This window comes from Postia placenta (genome assembly GCF_002117355.1).
Source record: "Postia placenta MAD-698-R-SB12 unplaced genomic scaffold POSPLAscaffold_1, whole genome shotgun sequence".
Lineage (NCBI taxonomy): Eukaryota > Fungi > Basidiomycota > Agaricomycetes > Polyporales > Adustoporiaceae > Rhodonia > Rhodonia placenta.
The window spans coordinates 3971752-3985119 of NW_020169832.1; the positions used below are offsets into that span (position 1 = coordinate 3971752).

Sequence of the window (13368 nt, forward strand, 5' to 3'; positions counted from 1 at the left end):
TCGCGTTTCTTATCTTCGAGCGTGATTCCACCTCCGTCCCCGTCGTCCTCGTCGTCTTCCTGGTCATCTGGGTGCAGCCAACCACCCTCGCTAGGCTCTCCGTACGTGCCAGACTTTCGCCCGCCGTCCCAGAGCGTGCGCCCCAGCGGTCTGTGTCTCGACGTGTCGTTGGCGTTCAAAGAGTCATCATAGGATACTTTGTACTGGTCTGAAGGCTTCAAGCGGACTGTATGCGGTGTCCTCCAAGGCGGTCTGAAGGAGGATTGTTCACCAGAAGAACTAGGGTCCGGCATATCGAGAGCGAGCAACGGTATGTGGAGGAATGAGCACAGTCTGTGGACGGGGGTGACAAAAGATTTATAGTCAGCTTGCTAGGTCTCGACTTATAGCGGTGTAATCTATTTCAGTCCCATTGTTCGACGCGGACCAAATTGACAGGCGGCGAACTACGACAGTTGCTGCATTTAGTAGTATCATGCTCGTTGCGGACCAGACCCTTTTGAGGTAGAAGCCAATCATTAAGCTCCCCGTCAAAAGCAAAAGTCAACTGACGTCATGAAACACCTGGCGCATAGCGTGCAGGACGACAACCGTGACTTTACACAGCTTGTTGATCAGCAACGCATACACATGTACCGTCACCATTGCAATCGACCAGTACGTTTTGAGCCGCTATTACACCAGGAAGATACGCATGAACCCAGCTATGATGCATTAGTGGTAGTTCAAATATCAATATCCAGCATTTCACAAAAATAACACCCGAGGACCTCCAGCAGATTAGCGCCCGACTGATCGTGATCGTTCACGTGAGATTGATGAACCATGACGTGGTTTGTGCCAAGTTTGGGACAAGTACTGTACCGTCGCCAGCAATACTATGAGGCTAAAGCAGATGGCTGCACATAACGTGTTGGCTTTACTCTAGAAAGCTTTGCTCGCAATGACTTACGCGGAATAAGACGGGAATACTCTATACGTAATTCATTGACAACGACGCACTAGCCGGGGGCTATGTTCTTGTACTGCGGTATTAGCGAAAAACCTTCCTTCATACATTATACTCTGGGGTAAAACTGCGGCAGAAGCTCGTTCGGCTCGCAGCGACTTCGGAGTCAATCTGTCTCACATCTCCAGACGCTCGTCTCGCATCGCGACCTTCCTCGACAAATCCGCGTCGGCCTCACAGAGCCCGGTGACGTGATACGGAGAGGTTTCGCTCGGTCCTCCACCTGAGCCTGTATGCAAAACCATGTAAAAAGGACTATTGTAATTGGAGTCACGGTAATGCGCACTACTAGATCCACAGCCGCTCGATGAGCCTATTTTAGGACAAGGGCAGCCTTATGCAACGTACGTGCCCTGGATGCTCCTCATTGGGTTCAAGGACTCATATAGATCCCCTTAGAGACTGACCATATTCACGCATCCTTCTCTCCTCTCTCCGCCATTTTTCTCTGCACCTCCCGCTACTAACTAAACGCTCACCGTCCCCACAATTCTTCTTCGTCACGACGCCGAACCTAACAGTTCGATACAATGACTATGGCTGTTCGTCTCTCCAAGATGGACAATGGAGCTCTCAACGACGCCCAGAGCGACGCTGAACCTCAGCTGTTGAACACGCCCGATTCGCAGATCAGCATGGATCTGAGCGCGCCGCACGAGGCGACTCAGCGTCAGATTGAAGCACAGGTCACTCAGTGTCTAGCAGGCTCAACAATTCAGCCGACTCCTCGTTCATTGCAGCAGGGGGTCCCCAAGGGCATGTCACAACTTGACCAGAATCAACAGTCGCAAAAACACAATTCCCCCCAGCAGCAAGGTCCTCCCCAAACGCAGATCATATTTCGGAGCGATCAGTACATCCAATTGTGTAAGCGCTCTAAGATCTGTGGGGGGGGGGCATAATTAGGCAGCTGGAGCAGGACCTTGCCCACCATAATAAGCAGGAGGGCATGCTGCCCGAGAAGACTCACCGGCTGCAGGCAAAGGAATATACGGAGCAGATCAACCAGTTCAGCAGCGAGTATCACGACATGTGCAATCTCATCGACGCAGTGCTTGCGGATTCAATGGTCTCAGATACAGGCGACACGTAAATGTGCACCACTCTCTTCCGTTTCTAGTACTGATAAGTTGCAGGAATGATGAGCCAGCATCTGACTACCCGACGCAGAACAACCCACGACAGGGACCGTCTTCCTCACAGCCGTCTCAACCGCCGATGATGCCGCGTCAGGTAAGGATTGCATTGCAGGGAGATCCGGCACCAGGGAAGTCGAAGAAGCCGTCTACTGAGGACATCAAGCCGTACGTTGGACTCGACGCTGGTCGATATCCTACCAAAGCCGAGATTCAGTAGGCGAATCTGTACAAAGAACTGCTGGTCGAGCAGTTGATACGGCGTACGTCCGTTTCGTGCATGCTATCATCCGATCTGCAGTACTTAACTATCCTAGCGGGTATGAACAACATGAAGCCGCAGTTTATTCCTCCTGAATATGAGTCGGAGTACGCTGCGGTCTTTCAGGAGCTCTGTGGCTACGCCTCCCGGGTATACCCTGCTTTGGAGCTCATAATTTGTGCATACCACGACCACATCGTTAAGAAGATCATGGCCGCGGTAATTCAATCAAGCATGTGTGCTATCGTGAAACTCAAATCTTGCTGCAGACCATGACTGCCCTTCGTCAGCAAGAACTCAGTGAGCAGAAGGGTAGCCCGCACTATCTGCTTCAATTCGAGAGTATCCGGAATATCACCGATACGATGAGGAGCGTCGTCCAAGCAAACCCGTATAGTGGCATGGCGCAGCAAGTGTTCCCTGGCTCCACTTCAGCAGTAGCGTCAACTTGATAGCGCGCAGCAAGATGATTCTCCTGCCATTGCAAAGCCACTACTACCCCTGAGAGATTATGACGCACTTACCTTTCACGCCTTATATTTGTATCTGCAAATCGACGTTTAAGAATATGAATGAGTATCTGGGGATCAGACGTGCTCTACACGATCAATGGAACAGAGGGTCACTCTTCCTGAGAACGCACACACTGCGCGATGACTTCAGTATTGCAGAGTACCATAAGAGGGTACAGAAATAGAATACCGCATGCATATCATTTGTCCAGATCTCCTACAGACATGGTCGCCGGCTGGTGTGCTGTTGGAGTTCGGAGAGTTATCGGAGGAGACTTTGTACTGATCTGAAGGCTTCGAGTGGACTGTATGCGGTGCCTTCCAAGGCGGTCGGAAGGAAGATTGTTCGCCAGAAGCACCAGAGTTCGGCATGTCGAGAGTGGGCGGTAATAGGTGGAGGAATGAGCATAGGCCGGGACCGGCGGCAATAACAGCTATATATCCAGCCTTCCAGGTCCCCGTTTTCAGCAGTATCATATATGGTAGTCCCAATGTTCGACATAGATCAAATCGACAGGCGACGAACTACGACAGTTGCTACATTTTATAGAATAATGCCGAGCAGATCCTTGAAGTAAAAGCCGACCATGAAGTTCGCCGTTGCAAAGGCTGACTGATGTCATGGTACACCTAGCGTACGGTGTGCAGAACAACAGCATCGCAAAGTCTGTTGATTTGCAACACAAACCAACGCGATGATGTAGATGAGACGAACACGTGCCTCTGCCATCAGAGTCTTTGACCAGAGTTTTGAACCGCGATTACATCACAATGATGCGCATGGTTCTAGGCATAATGTAATTACAATAGTTCATAAACAACTTGTATTGTTCAGCATCTCACAGAAATAACCCCAAACGTCCATCAGCGGATGTGCGTTCTAAGTTGTGGCCAGTTGACTGGTGCTCGATTGATCGGCACATCATTCACGTGACCCATGAGCTAGGATGCCATATACGCCAAGTTCGTGGGGAATATACCATCTGAAAGGTGTGCAGAACTCACAGAGATCTCATTATTATGTTGTAGGGTGTATAGCTCGGGAATCGCGTTTCCAACTACGTAGTTCTGAGTAAGTGCGCAAAAATCTACAATGACCTATGTAGGCTTATAGGCCACGAAGCCAGCCTCCCGTTTGCTTAGGTTTCCGAGCGTTGCCGAACAGCGCGCTACGTGCAGTACATGCCATTGCGTATACCATTGGCGAAGGTTTACCAAGGCTTCTCTACAGTAACAAGCTCCGAGCGCTGCTAACTACGTATATCTTCATCAAGGTTTCGGATGGCGCGCGCATAAGTGAGGCGTTTGGACGTGCTTGGTCGCCAACATCCATAAGCGTTCTAAGCAAGGTCATAGCCCAAGAGTTGGCACTTTTCTCACCTAAAGTCATGTGTCGACTAAGTGATAATCGAAACAAGATCAAATGAGTAGTCCTGTTCCTCCTTTGGCTCAAGGCCTTATATAAAACCCGTCAGCGCCCCAGTTTCTGCACGATACGTCTTCACAGCAGCAGAATGTACACACAGGCACGCCGGACATGGAGACGTCCGTGGAATTACCCCAGAATACGCCGCAGACGTCGCTGATGCCGCATCAGCAGGCCCTCGCTCAGATGACCGACGGGTCCGCGCAGCAGACGGCTGAACAGTCGCAGCGCCAAACGCTGCCGACCCTTGTTCCGCAAGCGTTCGCACACGCGTTCGAGAACCGGACCAGACGCAACAACTCGGCCGTCGACCGTTTGCAATTGCAATTTGAGGGGCGCCCGATTGACCTCCACGCGTTGCGCTCCGAAGGAAATATCGCCGGTGGTCCTGAGGCGGTACGTCTACATTGCCTACTACTATCCTTCATCCCGTTCATTGTATTTGTTGTGTGCTCACAGGTGGATCGTGACGATTTGTGGCCCGTCATCGGCGCTAAGCTCGACTTCATTCAGTTCTTAGCGACAGAGAACGAGCCAGAAAAGTCGGTCCCTGGCGTAGCAGTACACTTGCAGAACGTGTACAAGAAATATCTCCTCGCTTTCAACACCGCGTATTTGGCCTCGTGGCGAAAGCAGCAGCTCAACGTCCGCCACGCGGACCCTACGAGACCTCCACAGCCCATGATGGACAGGAATGACCTGCCTGCTCCGTCCACGGCAAGCGCACAGAACGGTCCGATACTCATCGGAATCAACGATCCCCACACGCTCAACACTCTGATGCAGTACAGTCAGTATCCCGCAGACGCGCTTTTGCGCCGCGGTGTAGCTCCCAATATTGTCAGCGTCGTAGAAACGAACCGTACGCTTCTTCAACAAAGCTTGCAAAGGCAGGCCGAGTCCCGCGCGACGAATAATGCACCCAGCGTATAGCACAGGGGAACGCCCGCGGGTAGCCTGATGTTCCCGAACAACGCGGGCTAGCAACCACTTTAGCCACAGCCTCGGTATCATAGCGCGCAGCAAGATGACTAGGCTGTACCACACCTTATCCCTCCTGTGCCATTGCCAAGTCACTACTGCCACTCCATTCACTGTACGTTCCTCTGGGAACGCTGTAGCCTCGCAACCCACCAAGGTCCCCCAAGGATGCGGCGGTGATGCCAATCTCGATGTTCCTGCTTGCGCCTGCACCAACACACATTACGAATGATGTATATCATATTATCTTCATCCTGGCCATTTCATTCGCGATCACGATATTCTTGGTGTATAGTGCTTTCTGAGAACTTATGTTTCTGGATCTCAATCTGTACAAAGTAACATAGTGTACGATAGCGACTCACGACGGCTTATAGATTATCAAGGCACTTACCTCTTGTTCACTGTGTTTACTATCCGAAGTGTTGTGATGATTATCTTGGCATCTCCACTGTTCAGACACAATCTGAAACATTTGTCTTTCCTCTCTATTTCTGGTACTACTAGCGCCCATACTGGCGCCTGTCTTAGCGCTCACCCGCAGGTTGAACATTATGTAGCTTACATAATGGGGTCCGTGCGCACTTTGTACCTGATATCGTACCACTACGTTTCTTTCCTCACTAACACGACCACATAGACACGATGGTCCGTGCGTAGTCGGTACTTGTATAAGTAGTTGTACCATTAGTCGGTCGAACCCTAAGTTCGACCTGGTTATTCATTCAAGTCTCTGCTCCTCTTCGCTTGGAGTAGTGGTCATTCTCGACTTCCTCGCTCGATCTTCCGGACGACGCACTGTCCATAAGCCCTCGCTCGTTGTCTACGAGTCAGGCATCGATATAGGAGTATAGACCGTTGTATCAAAAGGTCGAACTTTCTAAGCTACGTTCCTAGTTTCACCTAGTCGAACAACTCATCCACCATCACGTCGAACAACGCAGTAAACCCAGTTCCCTTGGGACTACCAGCCCTCGCAGGATCTCCCCTTCTCCAGTACGACCGAGCAGACCGTTGCTTCGTCACCACCACAAGAAGGACTCCCATCTATCCTCGAGGCGGCTCCTGGGTTTGCGCAGAAGGATCCAACCCGCAGATCATCGCCCATCAACAGCTTGTCAGCTATTACCAGAGACACCCTCCCGCTCACCCAGAAGACGTATTCGCCACCCTACGAATCAACGTCGAACCAGCACAAACAACAGAGAACCTACAGTCACCTGTTAACGAACAACCGTTCGAGCTCCCGGACGTTCAGTACGTTCCCATCGAGGCTCCAGAACTACCACCAGCTCCACCTGCACCAACCAACGCACCGGTTGAAATCCCTATGGCAACGTTCACTCAAGCAGACATCGATCAGCGCATCGCTGTCGCCCTTGCAGCATATCAATCCCAACAGTCAACTGCCAACCGACCCCTTCGCCTTGACATCCCCGCTCCCGAACCTTTCAGCAGAAAGGCGGAGGACCTCAGACGCTTCATCCAATGCGTCCTCTCCTACTTCGTCGCCACCAACAACACCAGACTTAGTGATGAAGCAAAGATCGCCTTCACTGTAGCGTTGATGAGGAAGGACCTAGGGAAGACATGGGCAGACGCATACTACGAGAAGTCGGCAGGGGGAGTCCAGGTCTATCCCGATTGGGCAGCCTTCGCCACCGCCCTTGAGGAAGTGTTTCCCGAGCACGGAACGCGAATCAAGGCACACCAAATCCTGATGAGACTGCCCGAACGACAAAAGAACAAGAAGACGGCGCTCTCCCTTGGAAACTACGTCACCCGCTTCGAGCAGCTAGCGTTGAAAGCCCAGCTCAAGGACGCCGAAGTCAATTGCGTCAACCGCACCGAGAACGACTACCACACTCTCCACGCCAACTTCGTCAAAGGACTTCCAAAGGAGCTCTACGTCTCTCTCGCAACCAGGGCCGCTAGGGACCGACCCAGCACCATGAAAGCCTGGTACGACGAAGTCCGAAACGCCGACGCCGCTGAACAAGGGGCCCTCACCGTCACAGACACCAGGGACTACGGCGAGCCAATGGATATCGACGCCGCTGCAGTCGCGGCAACCTTTGCCTCCACATCGGGAGGAAGGAAGTGGGAACTAGGAGCAGTTCTCAATGAGGCCGACCGGAAGCTCCACAGAGATGGAAACCTGTGCTTCTACTGCCACATCAAGGGCCACAGCGCCAAGGATTGCCGCAAGAAAGCTGTCACGACTTGGTACGGCGTCTAGCCGTTTTTTAATTTTTTCCTTTTCGCGGGCTCGAACCCGCGACCTCTGTACTACCTGCCTGATATGGACGCATCACTATCTACTGTACGATTAGATTAGATGGAGCGGCAGCGCACGGCACAGCTCGGGCCCCGCTGACACAGCCGCTCTGACTCACCGGCCCCCGGGGCCGCATCGGCATGCTGTGCACGGACCAGCTGCGCACGGACCAACGCGCACAGCCTGCCCTGATCTTCCCCTGTATATAAGCTGGCCTCTGCTGCCCTAGGGACCTCAGTTTCGACCTCTTGTCCCTAGGTCAGTAAGCTCCCATGTATCTGCTTACTTACTTATACTAACTAATATACTTTCTTGTCCCTAGCCTTAGGTTTGAGCCTCGCTCACCATCGCTTCGGTAAGAACCAGTTGGACGCCCCTCGCTTCCAGACATTCCCCTGTCGCTCGACCTCAAGTCGCGACAAAAGCGGCCGCACGACAAGGGGGTGGGAAGCCGAACCAGGGAGGACCTGGGAAGGACGACTTCCGCGCCAGAATCAAGGCACTCTCCGCTGACGAGAAGCGGGAGCTGTATGAAGAACTTATGATGGAGGATTTTTGAAGGGGCAGGGTGAGCCGACGCAACCACTGCCCGTATCCGTTTCACTGTCCCGTGTAATTCTAGTAGTTCGAAATGAACGCGCTCTGCACATTCCGATTACTGTGGGACGAAAAGACGTCGAGGCGCGCGCTTTCATCGATAGCGGCGCAACTGGAATCTTCATCAGTCCGAGATTCGTCCGAGAACATCGACTTCGGACAGAACCTCTTCCCTGACCCATCCCCGTCTTCAACGTGGATGGAACTCCGAACAAAGAAGCACTCATCACGCGAAGAGCTCTCTTATCTTACAAGATAAGCGGAGAACCCCGATTCGTCAAAGCCTACGTCGCCAGCATCGGCAAGGAAGACATCATCTTCGGCCACACGTGGCTCAAACTCGAAAACCCCAAGATAGACTGGAAAACCGGACGAGTGGAGCTGAACCACCGGTGGACAAGAGACGAGACCAGGGCCTGGAAGATGGACCTGTACCAAAGGCGAGTGGCCCGGCTAGAACTAAAGAAGGCCGTAACTACCCCACTCCCAGAACCAACGGAGGATGAACTCGTTGTCATCCCCACCTCAGAGCACGCAACCCTTCCCGAATGAAAGACTAGCGGCGCAGCAGGATATGACATCTCTGCTGCACATCAACTCATCATCCCTGCCCGACGACGAGGCCTGGTCGGCACTGACCTTATCATGGCTATCCCCGAAGGACACTACGGAAGAATCGCACCTCGGTCTGGTTTAGCGCTAAAAGAAATTGACGTTGCTGCAGGAGTAATCGACTCCGATTACCGAGGCAAGGTCTCAGTCCTGCTGGTCAATAACTCTGATCTCCCATTCACTGTCAAAGCCGGCGACCGAGTTGCCCAGCTCATCCTTGAAAAGATAAGCACTCCACCAGTAACGCTAACTGACTGCGTCGACGAGACCGAACACGGGGAGGATGGGTTTGGGTCAACGGGTATTGCGTCCATCGAGGAACAAGCGGAGGACATCGACGATGATGAGTTCATCATTTCCTACTTATCTGGGGCACCGATGATCACCAAGTACGAGAAACAGGAACCCCTGGCAGCGAGGGACGTTCCACTCAAGGAGCGACTCCCTGAACCCTCATCTGGCTACAAACGACTTCACAACGGCATGATCTGGAAGGTCCACCACGACATTAGGCGCGTCACCACTTCCACCGAACTTGCAGCCTCGAACGCCCAAGGCAAGACAGAAAGAACGCTACCACAGATGGTACCATCCTACCTACACGATCTCCTCCCCGTCTTCGACAAAGCCACGGCTGCGCGACTTCCAGACCACACCGAATATGACCACGAAATCAACCTCAAGGAGGGCTTCGTGGACATGAAGCAACAGGTCTATCCGCTCAACCCGCAGCAACGAAAGGAACTCGACAAGTTCCTCGAGGAGAACCTGAGTAAAGGGTACATTCGCCCTTCGAAATCCCCGTTGGCGAGTCCATTCTTCTTTGTTGGTAAAAAGGACGGTTCACTACGTCCCTGTCAAGACTACCGGCTGCTCAACGAGAACACGGTCAAGGATCGATACCCGCTCCCGCTTATATCCGACCTCCTGGACAAGTTGAAGCACGCCAAGATGTTCACGAAAATGGACCTCCGCGCCGGATACAACAATGTTCGGATCAAGAAAGGGGACGAATGGAAGGCAGCGTTCATCGTACCCGGAACTGATGGCAAACCGCCGCAGCTATACGAACCAACGGTGATGTTCTTTGGGCTGTGTAATTCCCCCGCTACGTTCCAGCGGATGATGAACACAATATTCGCAGACATGCTTCAAGAAGGCTGGCTTTGCATTTACATGGACAACATCCTGATCTTTTCCCAGGACAAGGCAGAACACGAAGAACGAACACGACGTGTTATCGAACGACTTCGACAACATGACCTCTACCTCAAACCGGAGAAATGCGCCTTCGACATCACGGAAGTCGAATTCCTCGGCATGATCATCCGCCCAGGAGAAATCGCAATGGACCCTGTCAAACTAGCTGGCATTGCGGATTGGCCGGTGCCATCCAACCTCAGGCAAGTACGCGCCTTCGTTGGATTTGGAAACTTTTACCGCCGGTTTATCAAAGGCTTCTCGGACAAAGCGCAACCGCTGGTTGCTCTCACCCGGAAGGACGTCGCCTGGACCTGGGGATCTGACCAACAGAAAGCCTTTGAGACCCTCAAAAAGGCGTTCCTAGAGGAACCGGTACTACGTATGCCAGATCCTGACCGACCCTTCGCCATCGAAACCGACGCCTCAAAGTTTGCCACCGGAGCGGTGCTACGCCAACGCGATGATAACGGTGACTGGCATCCTTGCGGATACCTCTCCCAGAGCTTCAATGCGGCAGAAAGAAACTACGATATCTATGACAGAGAATTATACGCGGTTATCCGCGCACTAGATGAGTGGAGGCACTACCTCATCGGCAGCCCATACCCAGTGACGATTCTCAGCGACCATAAGAACCTCACGTATTGGAAACAAGCCAAAGACATGAACCGACGACAAGCACGCTGGGCAAGTAAACTGACCGAGTTTGACTTCCGCCTGGTGCACGTTCCTGGCACCCAAATGGTGCAGAGCGACGCTCTCTCCCGCCGACCCGACCACAATGACGGCTCAAATGACAACACTGACGTCGTTATGCTTCCACCGGAAGTATGGGTCGCTGCCATCGACATCGACACCCGTGACACCATCCTTTCTTTCAAAGATGACCCCATAATGAAGGAAGGACTCACTGCAGCGCGCACCGGAGGAGCACCACGCACTGGAACAGACTGGTCCATCGATGATGACCTCCTCTTATACCAGGATCGGGTCTATGTACCCCCAGATGAGTCTCTTCGCAAGCGCCTTGTCTCCCACTATCACGACCTCCCCTCCGCAGGACACCCCGGTGTTCAGAAAACCCTCCTCGGTTTACGCCGTGACTACTGGTGGCCGAGCATGGCCCAGTTCGTCGCTCGCTATGTTAACGGCTGTGGCATCTGCCAGCAAATGAAGGTTAACACGCATCCAGCCCGACCGCCCATCACCCCCATTCGACCCCGCGCAAATGCCAAACCCTTCAGCACATTCTCGTGCGATTACATTACCGACTTACCACCGTCCAATGGCTTTGATTCCATTTTGGTCGTAGTGGACCACGACCTTACGAAGGGGGTAATTTTCATCCCATGCAACAAAACAATTGACGCTCTTGGGACGGCAGATGCAATGTACCGAGAAGTCTACAAGTGGTTTGGACTCCCAGACAAGATCATCAGTGACCGAGGACCGCAATTTGCGTCCAAAGTCTTCCAAGAACTGTGCAAAATGACTGGAGTTCAATCAGCCATGAGTACGGCATTCCATCCGCAAACCGACGGCGAGACAGAACGAGTGAACCAAGAGCTGGAGATCTACCTCCGCTGCTTTACTGCCAATGACCCGGATAAGTGGGCTGACCATCTTCATACCGCGCAATTTGCTCACAACTCCCGCGAGCACTCCACGACGAAGGTGTCCCCGTTCAAACTCATGATGGGATACGAACCTCGTGGAATACCCACCGCGCACCCCGGATCAAACACGCCCCAAGCAGCTTATCGCCTCAAGGACTTGCAAAACATCCGCGAAGAAGCACATGCGGCAATGGAGATGGCCCAGAACGTCCTGGCCAAGAGAGTAAAAAGGAAGGGGGGTTCCTTCTGCAAAGGTCAGCTGGTATGGCTAGACTCCCAGAACTTGAAACTGCCGTACCCGTCCAGGAAATTAGCCCCGAGGCGAGAAGGGCCGTTCAAAGTCCTAGATAAGATTGGAACAGTCGCGTACAAGCTAGACTTGCCTAGCACCTGGCGAGTCCACCCCGTTTTCCACGAATGGCTTCTATCTCCTTACTCAGAGACGGAGATCCATGGTCCGAACTACACGAGGCCACCCCCTGACCTTATCGAAGGCGAAGATAACTACGAAGTCGAAGCCATCATCGGACACCGAGAGAACAAGAGGATGCGACGCCACGAATATCGCGTCAGGTGGAAGGGTTACTCAACAGCCGATGACTCATGGGAGCCCGAAGCGAACCTGACTGGGACGGCTGACGAAGTGTTGGCAGAGTATAAGAACAGGAAGGACTTGAGCTGAATCGATAGCAGCTCTACCCAGTCGCTACATCCCCATTCGCACCAACATGTCTTCCACCCTCTCGTTCCTCGACCAGTTCAACGCCCCCTCGACCGAAGGCGGGAAAAGGCTCTCAATCTACACCCCTAAGCACACCCACGTCGGCGACAGCACCTTGCTGACGCTCCTTCTCAGTAATCCCACCGACGTTTTCAACAAGCTCAAAGCCCACAACCCCGAGGCAACCAATGCCACCGACCGCGCTGCACTGGAGGCGTATCTCTCCGCCCGCCGCGAATACGATGAGGCTGTCAAGGCAGCCGACGAGGCCATCGACCACCACAAGCGGCTCTTACGCCAACAGGACGACCGCGTCCTCACCGAGCTCATCCGGCTCGACAATCTGAAAGTTGCCCATCGCTTTCAACCGCTCCTACCACGCAGCATCCGAGCACGACACAACAAATTCATCCCGCGCGCCATCCCCAACGCGTACTTACCCCTACCCGCACCCCTACCGACGTCTGCCTTCAGACGCCCCCCGATCCCATCCCCTTTCCTCCAAGTAGCGCCGCGGAGCACTACCATCCCGGCCAACTGGCAACCCAACCCTGGTTGGACCCCGAAGGGAAGCTGCAGGCGATGCGGATCGTCCTGACACTGGGTACGGGACTGTCCGGACGTACGATGCGCAGGATGCGGAAAAGAAGCCCCGGGACACCTGGAGCAAGAGTGCGGAACCAGGCCGATGAAGCGACACGTATCCGCACCACCTGAAGAACCTGCGCGACGCGTGGGGGTGGTCGTCGACAACGTGTTCCTCGAAGGAATCATCAACGAGGCGAAGGAGAGGAAGGAGAAAGAAAGGCAGACGAAAGCGATACCCATCCCTCCACCGCGCAGCGCTAACCCCGAACCCCCCACCAGTCCCGTCGCGGGACCTTCGCGCCCCCGCCCCGATACACCCGTCGTCTTTCGCAAAGTCGATCCCGACTGGACACCGGACACCACTCAATGGACGTGGGACAGCTCCTGGCCAAATCAGAAGCACCTCTCTGGCGAAGAATGGATGAAC

At 53.4% G+C, this 13368-nt stretch overlaps 5 protein-coding genes across 5 annotated transcripts; all 5 read left to right on the forward strand.

Annotated features, from left to right (window-relative positions):
• Positions 1 to 1539: 1539 nt before the first annotated feature.
• On the forward strand, positions 1540 to 2859 carry POSPLADRAFT_1043277 (hypothetical protein; the record flags this gene model as incomplete). Its single annotated transcript, XM_024478266.1, has 5 exons — positions 1540 to 1825; positions 1891 to 2098; positions 2146 to 2242; positions 2447 to 2626; positions 2677 to 2859. 5 exons carry the CDS (start codon positions 1540 to 1542, stop codon positions 2857 to 2859), a joined length of 954 nt encoding a protein of 317 aa, XP_024344940.1.
• Positions 2860 to 4456: 1597 nt separating this feature from the next.
• On the forward strand, positions 4457 to 5278 carry POSPLADRAFT_1128790 (hypothetical protein; the record flags this gene model as incomplete). Its single annotated transcript, XM_024483773.1, has 4 exons — positions 4457 to 4542; positions 4636 to 4741; positions 4805 to 5135; positions 5175 to 5278. The coding sequence occupies 4 exons, from the start codon at positions 4457 to 4459 to the stop codon at positions 5276 to 5278; spliced, it is 627 nt and encodes a 208-aa protein (XP_024344941.1).
• Positions 5279 to 6233: 955 nt separating this feature from the next.
• On the forward strand, positions 6234 to 8163 carry POSPLADRAFT_1128877 (hypothetical protein; the record flags this gene model as incomplete). The annotated part of the gene is made up of 3 exons (XM_024483788.1): positions 6234 to 7541; positions 7863 to 7866; positions 8030 to 8163. Coding segments are annotated over 3 exons (1446 nt in total), but the record flags the coding sequence as incomplete, so codon positions are not given.
• Positions 8164 to 8235: 72 nt separating this feature from the next.
• POSPLADRAFT_1052278 (hypothetical protein) lies at positions 8236 to 8753 on the forward strand (the record flags this gene model as incomplete). Its single annotated transcript, XM_024480256.1, has 2 exons — positions 8236 to 8396; positions 8462 to 8753. The coding sequence occupies 2 exons, from the start codon at positions 8236 to 8238 to the stop codon at positions 8751 to 8753; spliced, it is 453 nt and encodes a 150-aa protein (XP_024344943.1).
• Positions 8754 to 12360: 3607 nt separating this feature from the next.
• On the forward strand, positions 12361 to 13313 carry POSPLADRAFT_1052280 (hypothetical protein; the record flags this gene model as incomplete). The annotated part of the gene is made up of 2 exons (XM_024480257.1): positions 12361 to 12907; positions 12989 to 13313. Coding segments are annotated over 2 exons (872 nt in total), but the record flags the coding sequence as incomplete, so codon positions are not given.
• Between the last annotated feature and the right edge of the window lie 55 nt (positions 13314 to 13368).